At 63.2% G+C, this 10,486-nt stretch overlaps 2 protein-coding genes across 2 annotated transcripts; both read right to left on the reverse strand.

The window, feature by feature from the left end:
• Positions 1-1,704: 1,704 nt before the first annotated feature.
• On the reverse strand, positions 1,705-4,231 carry MNEG_3946 (hypothetical protein; the record flags this gene model as incomplete). Its single annotated transcript, XM_014047573.1, has 5 exons — positions 1,705-1,786; positions 2,263-2,720; positions 3,280-3,510; positions 3,804-3,966; positions 4,167-4,231. The coding sequence occupies 5 exons, from the start codon at positions 4,229-4,231 to the stop codon at positions 1,705-1,707; spliced, it is 999 nt and encodes a 332-aa protein (XP_013903027.1).
• A 1,964-nt stretch (positions 4,232-6,195) lies between these two features.
• Positions 6,196-8,818, reverse strand: MNEG_3947 (hypothetical protein; the record flags this gene model as incomplete). Its single annotated transcript, XM_014047574.1, has 7 exons — positions 6,196-6,318; positions 6,681-6,851; positions 7,128-7,179; positions 7,400-7,519; positions 7,835-7,950; positions 8,251-8,318; positions 8,557-8,818. The coding sequence occupies 7 exons, from the start codon at positions 8,816-8,818 to the stop codon at positions 6,196-6,198; spliced, it is 912 nt and encodes a 303-aa protein (XP_013903028.1).
• Positions 8,819-10,486: the final 1,668 nt, after the last annotated feature.

Raw genomic sequence — 10,486 nt, forward strand, 5'->3', positions numbered from 1 at the left:
CGAATACGGCGGCGGCGGCGGCGGGGCATTGGGCAAGCTGGCCTCTGGCCAGGAGGCCCTGACGGCGGCCACCGCAGGCGTGGGTGCCGCACCCGGGGGCTTTGCGGGCCCTGGGGCGCTGCACCAGCGGCAGGGCAGCTTGGGGCGAACCAGATACTTGTAGGGCCGCACTGCTGTGTCCGCGCCCCGGCGCCTCGGCTTGAAGACCCTCACCCTTGCCCCAACGTGGCGCCGAGCCTTGGTATAGAGGCAAGCCAACAATCCCATGCCGCGCGCGGCGGCTGGCGCCATCTGCAGCAAGCTACGCCCCGCTGCCCCCAGCGCGGCCGAGGTAAAGGTGTGGGAGCAAGCGGCCACCCCCGGCACCCCTGTGTTAGCAGGGCACCCCCCTGCCATGGCCGCGCGGGGGGGAGCGCAGGCGGGCGGCTTGCCGCGCACCCAAGAGCGTGCCTCAGCCTGGGCACGTCAACGTCATCGTCTACGCCTGGGCGCGGGAGATCACCTGTCCCCTCAAGAACCCAAGTCGTGTAGGCCCCACTAGTGCCCCCTGCTTCAGTAGCTTCCTCCAGCCCATCCAATCGCCTCGTCCGCCTGCATGCTGCCACCCCGCTGCAGAAGCCTGTCCCCCCCCGTCCCAGTCGTTTTTGCCCGCCGGCTGTTGCGAGCCGGTTTCGCCCCTCGTCCCTCCGCCGGCACCTGATTTGCTCGGCCGGCGCGGATGCGCGTGCGCAGCGCAGCGCCCTCCTGGCGTTGAGAGCGGCTCGCGCCTTAGTGATGTCTTTGGCACCTTTGTACCGGCACGCCCACACTCTAGATAGAAAAAGGAGACCAGCCGTTTTAGCGCCGAATTGGTACCAAAGTCACCACACACCAGAGCCCATGCGTCCGCCTTGGAGTGACTTGACAGGCCGGGGCATATCTCCTGTTGAGTGTAACAAAAGGTCACCTGCTGTCAACCTGCTGTCAACCTGCGGCTGGTGGGGTGCCGTGCAGTCTCGAGTCCTCCCGATGTGAATTGTGGGCTGGGGTGCTGTGAGCAGGTCAACAGACAGGCCTCTCCTGAGGCACATCTGGCGAGCGATGGCCAGCACAAGGCTATTGCATTGTAGGTAATGTGAGGGCAGATGAGCTTACGCACCTCGCGCATAAGCGCGCTTGCGGGGACGCGTGTATCCTTGCTGATCCTGGTCAAAGTGCTGCCTGCTTGACTGCAACTTTGTGCAGTGACTCAGCCCCGTGTGCCCGCTGAGGGCAGGCACCTGGCCCTTCGTGCTCAAGCTGCATCAAGGCAGCTGGGCACAGCACATTTCCTGGCGCCGCCAGATCCACCGCAATCTAGCGATCACCTGTCCTGGCTGGACGCAGCAGCACCTCTTGCCACGTGTGCTCAAGCACCTCGTGCCCCGCCAGTACGATGGATAATTACAGGAAGCAACGCCTCAGTTGCAGAAGCCCCGCAATCGCAGGTGTGCAGCAAAAGCCCCTCAGCTTGTCTCACCCCAATCGCCGCTCAAGACGGCAGCCCATGCCCCGCCCCCCGGGGCCCCACGCCAGCTGTTGCAGGGGGCGTGCGGCGCGAGCATGCGTGGCAGCGGGGGCAGGTATCTGCCAGTGTACACGCCGTAAGAGTAGTCATCGGGGTCGCGGCGTCGGATCGAGCCACAGACTGCGGCCGAAGCAAAGCAGCCGCTGCTTGCAGGGCCCTCATTGCCAGTAAAGTCGGGGGCGCTCCTGCCACCGCCGCAGCGGCAGCTCTTGCAGGCGCAGCTTCCCACCGCCAAAGGGTCTGCGCCACCGCCGCCGTCCTCGCAGTAATCAGAAGCGGCACGCGCTTCGCGGCTCCAAGGCGGCGGGCGGCGGTAGGCGCCCGGCCCCACCCACTCCCTCGCCCCCCTGCTCTCGGCTGGCCGCGCGGCGCCAGGCGGCGGCGGCGCCCCATCACCCGGCCCGCCCGCCTCCCCCATTTGCGTTGCCCAGATTGGCGCCTCCGACGCCGCGTGCCGCGACCCCGGCCATCGCATCCCATCTGCAAGGCCGGTCACCCTGAGTCGCAGCCTGCCCAGAAAACCCACCTCCCTTGACTCCTCCCTTTGGGCCCCCGAATTTGGGAGCCCCCCTCCCTGCTGCGAGACGAGCCGCCCCCACTCGCTGTCCCTCAGCTGCCTCAGCGTCGCCCGCCGCCCCGGCACCGGCTGCAGCGCCATCCGCAAGAAGTCCTGTGCAGCCGCCGGCAGCCCCGGCCACCGCGGGTGGTGCTCGAACGCGAGCAGGCCGTGCAGAGCCCTCTCGAAAACCATCAGCTCGCGGATCCCCAGGCAATCGCCGTCGGCCGTCGCAGGCATGGGCTCGCCGTCGCCTGCCGCCGCGGCCGCCGCGGCCGCCGCCTCCGCCTCCACCTCGCCGCGCGTGGGCACGAGGGGATTGCGGCCCAGTGCCAGCGCCGCGGCCGTCACACCCATCGAATACACGTGAAACGCGGGGCCCGTGGCGGCCGCCGCGCACCGCGCGTCAAATGTGCGGCCATCAGGCTGCAGGCCGGCCGCCCACGCCTCTGGCGGCAGAGTCTCAAAGCAGGGGTTGCACACGTGGCCGAAGGGCAGCGCGGCTGCGACGCCGGTCACACTGACGTGCAGCGGCTCTGGCCGGCACCAGCGCGTGGCCGGCGGTGGGGGCTTTGCGATCAGCAGCTTCTGGGGATTCAGGTTGGTGTGGCAGCGGCCCTGCGTGGTCGCGCGACGGTCGTGGGGTCGCGGCACGCAAGGGTGTCTGTCAGGTGTGAAGGTCGTGAGGAGCAGAGGGAACATGGTGCGCTCCAAATGCTTGGGCCCATTGCACGGCGTGTTGATTTGGAAGCATCAAGAGCTGCGCGTGCTGATGCTTGGCAGCCTGCAAAAGTGCCCCCAGCCCACTGTAAGCTGCCCTCCTTGCGCCCGCGCTTGTCCTCCACCAGCCTCTGCAACTCGCATAGCTCCCTGATCAACCTGTAGCAACCTCCACCCTGGCTCAGCGCAACATAACCCATCACACACAATTATGCACGCCCGTGCACGCAAAGATGCCCAAGCGCACGCACACACGCAGACACACACACACACACACACACACACACACACACTCACACACACTCACACATGCACACACGCACATGTGCGCACGCGTCCACACACACACGCACACACAAACACACATGCACGCAGGCACACACACTCACACATGCACACACGCACGCGTGCGCACGCGTCCACACACATGCGCGTGCATACACACACATAAGCGCACCTCCTTTTCGCAGGCGGCCAGCACGTCCAGCATCGCCCTGGTGGCGGCCTTGGACAGCTCGAGGTTGCGCTCCCTACCCCTCCAGCTGCCGTCCGCGCTGATAAAGTAGGTGATGTCAGCGCCGCCATACTCGTACACCAGGTCGGTATGCCTCTTGCCCTTTGATACCGCCAGCAAGGCGGGGATGTAGGGGCTACGGACGCGCCTGTGCACCGCGATTTCCCTCTTGACCTGACCGGTGGCGGGGTTGGTTGTGGTGCAGCGTCTTTGGAAGGGGGTGGGGCCATGCAGCGGAGCGGGGCCGGGGCGGGAGTGTAGCAGTTGGGGAAGCGCGACAGGCAGCAGGTTTGGAGCTTTGAGCGCTGATTCGCGGGAGGGAACCTGCCGGGGCCAATGCAATCCTCCAAGCCGTGCTAGACCTGGGCCGGCTGCGACACCAGGCGGCTGCTCTCGCCCGCCCTCCCTTGTCCCCGTCCGCTTGCCGTCGTCGCACGGCGGCCGCAGCGGCGTCGCGCGGGCCTCACCAGCTCGCTTATCCAGGGCAGGTTGCTGCTGAGCCAGATGTTGCCCTTGGGCGGCGCTCTCAGGACGAGGGACTTCACCACGTACAGGTGGCCGTCCAGCTGCGTGACAAATACCTTGGTGTCGCCGCTCTCATACAGCACGTCGCCGTTGCGGTACCACCTCCTGAAAGCGGCAGGGGCGGCGGGCCCGCCGCGGGCAAGCAGGAGTGAGCGAGGGCTGGCGAAACAGGCGCGAGCTTGCTGACAAGGCGTGAGCGCAGCAGGTGCGCTTGCTGCTTGACGAGTCGCGCCCGGAAGTTGGGTCCGTTGCTGGACCACAGTGCTATATCATCTTGTTTGCGATCCCATTGTCACGGTTCTCACTTTGGCTGCCGCGCCAGGACCACCGCGGAGTGAGGCGCTGTTTGAACATGGTCTTCGTCTGTCATTCTACACAGGTTCAAAACAAATCAGGATGGTAAACCAACACACATGCTTTCGGAATTTCGGCGTGTGCGCCTTACACGAAATAACTTGTGACGGCTGCGTGCAGCGACTCCTGCGCGCTCTGGAGCTCCCCCCTCCCTCCAGTGTCAAGGCTGATCTACATTATTGCCTGAGCGTACATCAAACTGCAATCAAACCAATCAAGACACAATTCCCCCTACCCTTTGAGCGAGGATGCTCTGTACTAGGTGGGGAGGAGTGTCACGGGACAGTACTAGTCAGACTGAGGGGTTAGTCTCCCAGGCTGCTAGGACTGGGCCTTATCTGTCGACACCTAGCTGGGAGTCACTGCCAGTAGAGCAGCTGCCCAGTAGGCGCCCCTGGGTGACTGGGCCTGTGAAGGGGTCAGGGGCTTAAAGTCGTTGAAGTGTCCCAGTCTGTATTCTTGGATCGATAGCCTGTTGCATTGATCGTGATGCAAATACATCAGACAAAGCGATGGCGGCTGTTCCTGCATGGTCCCCAAGACCTGCCTCCTGTGCTGCAGTTGATCAGTTGATGATCACGGCCAAGGTTGGTGCCCCTTGCAATGCATTGTGCTGCTCCCAAGGCCCAAAAGTACCCATGTGCACACACACCAACGTTGCTGGCCCGTGACTTTCAAAGTCTTTTGATAACAGAAGGGGTCGCCTGTGAAACGCATGCCCTGGTGGCGACAGCCTGGGTGTCCATGCTTGGAAGTGTCAACTTTATCGATTTGCCGCCTAGTTCCGTCAGGTTTGTACACAACAGATGCCCGTCATTAGCACACTGCAATTTGAGGGGCTCAGCCTGCCCGCCTGGGGCAGATGATGGGACGAGGCTGACCAGGTGGTGGGCTCAAAGCCAGCGGCCTCGTGCGTTCGCACCTTGGGCATGCTCCAGCGTTGATTATGGGGCGGCTGCCGCGCTAGCTCGCTGCACACGTTCCCCTGCTGTAGCATACCAGAAAATGCACTGGCAGCCGTCTCGTCCAGGCGCTCAACTTTGCAACCTGCAACTGGAGTTGTGCTGGTGTAAGAGGAATGTGGGCCCAAGTGGCCTGCGCGCCCTTCCTGCTGCCCCTTGGTGAGTCTCCTTTCAAACAGCCTGTGTCGCCAAAACCACAACGGAAGAGAGAGCCCGTAAATTAGATGATCTTCAAGTCCCAAGGGTCAGCACGATCCTGCTGGACTTGGGCACAGCATCATCATCAGAATTCATGTAACGAAGCAGTGCTGGCAATTGTCCACCTCAGCACCAACTGTACAAAGCTCAAGCGTGCGCTTGTGCTGTGCGGACGGTATGTTTGATAATGGTGACGCCACCAGGTGAGCGCACCAAGGCTGTTCAAGCGGTACGTAGGTGCTGCCGCTGCTGCTGCATGAAACCCAAAGCTAGCGGAATGCGCATATGTACTCCTACGCAATCAACATATTCATCTTGACACAAACTCACCGCAATGCACAGATGCAGTCCCTGAAGCTCCCGTGAACGCACCCCCAACCCAGGCCAGCCGACATCTAATCGCTGTGTGCCGAAAGTTCACTGGCCGCCCCTCATGGGTTGCAACATGCCCCACCCCGCCTCCGCCATCCTGCGCCGCACCGCTTCAGCCGCCTGCGACGGCTTGCTCTCGCCGCCGCCCGCCTCCGCCTTCTTGCCGCGCTTCCATTCGTCAAGCAGAGCACGCACGGACGCAGCCAGTGACTTGTTGCTGCGGTTGCCGCTTCCCACAACCCTGGGGTCCCACGACCTGGCAGCAGGTGTGGGGAGTGTGTGTGCGTGAGTGAGCGAGTGTGTGTGTGTGTGTGTGTGTGTGCGCGCGTGCGTATGTTTAAAACTATGCATCTGCGCCTGGATGAGACAGCCTGGTGCACCGCTGCACCACCTCTAGGCACGGACTTTGTACAAAATAAAACAGTCCAGGGTGGCGGATGCCCGCTGATCACCATAAGGCCTCTGTGTACTGCATGAGATTCGCGCGCACGAACTGCCGCGCCTCGGCCGGCACGCGCTGTGACTCCAGGACGTGCGCCACCTGCTCGATGCGCGTGCGCTTGATCGCTTCCTGGTGGGTTCACGTTTAAAGGCGAGCGGCCAGTGGGTGTTAGGGAGAATATAGGGGGCTGCCATTGAGTTATGCCTGGCGGATGGGCAGATTTGACAGTGTTTTTGCAAACCAGGCAAATGCTCATAGAAAAACCCGGCATCAACCCAGAACATTGAACAGGGCTCCAGTCGCGGCAGTGATCCGCACCCCACCGACGTTGGTGCAACGCTGGCCCTCGGACGCTCGGTGCATTCGCCACCACGCCGCGCGCACGCGAACACAGCCGCGCCGCGCACCGTGCCCAACATCTGCCGTCAAAAGCACACCGCCTTTGCCAACAAGACCGCACCAAGCGCCGCTGCAACGGCGGCAGCACCCACCGTCGTCATCAAGCGGCTGATCGCCTCCTGCAGCCCCACGCCTGTGCGCTTGGCGTCCCACCAGGACAGATCCCAATATCCGCGCATGCTGACCGTGTACACCAGCTTCTCATCCAGCCCGCGGCTGTCCAGCTCAGCCACGACGGCCGCCTTCCTGCGCGCCATGACCAGCTGCGGGTGGTTTTGTTTGTTGGGGGGAGGGGTGGTGGGAGGCCGGTGCTGTCACGTGGCGTGTCGTCGGCAGGCGGCGGCTAAGCGGTCCGGGCGTCAGGCGTGTGAGCTTGTCTGCTGGCGTAGACGCCGCGTGTCCTCACGGCAACTATGGCGATATGGGATGGAGCCTGTCGCAACGCAGAGTCCTGTCAGAGCCCTTGAATGGCAGGCGTGGGGACGGTGCCGCGCCCAGGTCGGGCGTCGGCCGGTCAGAGCCCCCTCCCCCCCCCCCACCTGTGTTGTGATCACCCTTGGGTTGGGCATCAGCCCGTAGTGGGTGTACTGCCTGGTTCGACAGGGTTTGAGGGCAGTGCAATCTGTGGAGCCAACGCTCTGCGTGTCCATTCCACTTGCCCACAAGCACTCTTACGTCAATGCACCCCCACACGCTGGCCACAACTCACATGAAATGCGCGCCGCCGCCTGCACCAGCACGCTGTTGAGGCAGTTTTCTGACGCATGGCGCGCGAGGAGCGGCCGGCGCGCCCCCACCCCACCCCCTCCACCTGAACGCGTGCGCGTGCTCCGCCCAGTCCATAGGCTCCCGCCGGCGCCAGCGCTGCAGCTCCTTCTGCGCCTCAGCGGTGCGCGCCTTGATGAGGCTGGCCTTGGAGGCCCGCACCTTGCTGCGTGAGAGGATGTGGAGGAGGTGGAGGAGGAGGAGGAGGGGTGCATGTGCGTGCACAAAGGCGATTGGGCGAGCATTCGTCAGGGGTGTGAATGAATGCTTTGGAACTGCAGCGGCTGCGGCGACAGCTGCGCTGTGAAGCAAAGACTTCGTGCCTGTGCCTGGGGTCAAAGGCGACAGCACGCGTGCCCCTTCCCTATTGCCAGGCTGCGGGTATGCAGGGTTGTGGGTGGGATGGGGTCGGCACGGGGAAGCTGTACAGGCCCCCTTTTCAACTCTGCCTCCAATAACCCACAACATCCATAAAACCCACTGCTTGCGATCCAGGAACGCCGCCTCGCCCCCAAACTTCTGCCGCGCCTTGGCCACAACGTCCACCAGCAGCAGGGGTGCGTAGGGCCGGCCGCTGCGCAGCTCGATGAGCTCAACCTGTGGAGGGGGGGGAAGGCCGTTTGGTATGTTGGGCACCGTTTGCCTGCAGTAGAGTGCATACACCGATCAGAAGTCGGCGGGGATGCTTGCCTGACTTGCCGCCAAAACACAGCGGCTCGCAGCTCTGCTTGTTTGTGCATGTCCCCTTGGTGATACGCGAGCATGGTTGCGTTCATCACGTGGAAGGGGCCCGCCTGAGGCGCCCCTGCTGATTACACATTCTGAGTTGTTGGTTCGACGGCCGCTTACACTTCAGCAAGATTTGCCCCTCCACGCGGTTTGACCCGAGGCACCCACCTCTGAGAGTCGCCACTTGGTGTGGGCCTCAGTGGGGCTGACCTCCTCCTCGCGCTCCGCTGCCATGGCTGGAGACAGGAGGGTGGTGGGGCGATGCGGGGGTGTGCCGTTTGGATGCCATCACCTCTTTGAAGGTTGGGCGCGCATCAGAAGAGGCAACTGAGGTCAGCCGTCGTCGTCAACGCGTGCTGCTTGACAAACCGTTGGTTGTAGCGCCACACGACGCGCTCAACAACTGCCAAAACACAGCAGGTTGCTGCGGCCAAAGCAACAGCATCATGCGGGCCGGGTGCACGGCGAGCTCACCGCGGAACAGCCGCCGCTCCCAGCGCGGCAGCGTGCTGCAGCACTCGGCCTGCACCAGCTGCCGCAGCCGCGCGACAGTCGGCGCCGGCTGCGGCGTGCTGCGCCGCTTTTTTGGCGCCGCGCGGTCTATCTGTGCCTGCTGCGCCCACGCGCGCAGCTGCTCCACGGGTGCGGATTTGACCTGGGCCTTTGACAGCCGCAGGCCCTCGTCGGGGCGCGCGTGGGGCGGCATCAACTTGTGCCGGGCCTCGGCCATGACCATCGAATAGTACCGCTTGCATGAGAGCGCCAGGCCCAGCGCGGCACGCAGCTGCAAAGGTGTAGGGGTGCGTCGTGGATGAGAGGAAACGAGGCAGGTTCGTCGGCATTCGCAATACTGTAGAGCGAGCGGCTGGCTGTCCATGCAGCTGCACGGCGTCATGTGTAAGCGGCCCTGTTCATGAGAGTTGGAACGCCACTCAGCATTCCTGTGCTCTGCGGCGGCCGTACTGCACACCACACCTGGTCGGAGCGCAACTGCAGCGCTGTTGGGTGGCACACTAGCGCCGCTACGACGTTCTCCACCAACTCGTCTGGTAGCAGTGCAAATGGAAAGCGTGTTCTGCTATCCATCAGGCCCGATCACGCAGCAGCTCGCGTTGCGAGGCGGAGGAAGACTGTGGGCTCGTCGTTGTTGCTGCGTGTCAGGGCGAGTTGAGAAAGTTCTGTTCGTGAACACAATGACACGCCAGATGTGACAGGCATTTGTGCAAGGTGATCAGCCATACGCAGTGCGGCGGCACTTTGGCGCCGTGACGGATTTTGAACGGGGCACCTGAGTGACGACGGTGACGCTGAGACGTGCGATGAGGCTGTGCAATATCGTGTAGTTCGGCAGCCAAAGAAAATGTCGCCACCAAAGAAACTGTGGTAAACATCATATCCACCGTGCATGCCAGCCGTACTTGCCCTAGATCTGCCCAAAGGCCCGAACGCACCACCCTTGTCCTGCCTCCCAAATTCCGTATGCACGTGACCCCTGCAAGGTCTCACCTTGGATCTGCTGCACAGCGCATCGAGCATCTGTTCATTGGCTGAGAAGAGCGTGCCTCCAGCCAAGCCAACGAGGCACCTCTCCAGGGACTGCCAGTTGCTGATAGTGGTTGCGTGTTGGTCGTGTGTTGCTGTCGGTGCGTGCCAGGCTATGCTGGGCATTCCATGCACCAGCTGGTAGCAGCCGGCATATGGGTCGAGTCAAGTAGACCAAGGCCAGCCTTGGTTCAGGTAGCCCAAGGCCAGCCGCAGTATGTGCCTGCAGGCTGAAGATGCAATCAATGGGCACGTGGCCTTTGCTTGGGCGTGGTGCAACTCCAGGCACTGGTTGTGCCTCAACAGTCTTCAAAGGCAGCTGTTGCTTACCTCAGCGGGCTGGGCCCAGGCACACTGCGGAACCACGCGGCGGCCTGGCCGCAGGCCGTGTCGGGCTCGGCTGTTGCGGCCTACATGCCGGCGCCTGCGGTGTTGCCAGCAGCCAACGGCACATTGGGGTAGCTGATCAAGGTCTTGTCACCCGCAACCAGCTCCAACGCCCAGCCCACTCCAGGTGACCCGCCACCCGTCATGCCAGCTGCCGCTGGGATCTCGCCGCTTTCAGGCCCTGCTCGCAACTGCAAGGGCAGTTGCCCACTGCCCTTCCCCCCTTTTCCCTGCTGTGCATTTTGCAGTGCATTCGTTTCCATCGAGTGTAAGCCAATGCTTCAAGTTGATAGCCCTTCTGCCCTATGCCTTGAGGAGGAGATTCTGACCATTAGGCCACACAGCCACAGGAACCTGGCTGCAGTACTTCAACAAGGCGTGTCAAAGCGTCCCGCGGCCTCACCGCAGCAGCAACGCAAGCAGCAAAAGCGAGCCGCTCCCCAGCGGACAAAAACGGGCGGGCGGGCGGGCAGGC

This window comes from Monoraphidium neglectum (assembly GCF_000611645.1).
Source record: "Monoraphidium neglectum strain SAG 48.87 unplaced genomic scaffold scaffold00523, whole genome shotgun sequence".
Taxonomy (NCBI): domain Eukaryota; kingdom Viridiplantae; phylum Chlorophyta; class Chlorophyceae; order Sphaeropleales; family Selenastraceae; genus Monoraphidium; species Monoraphidium neglectum.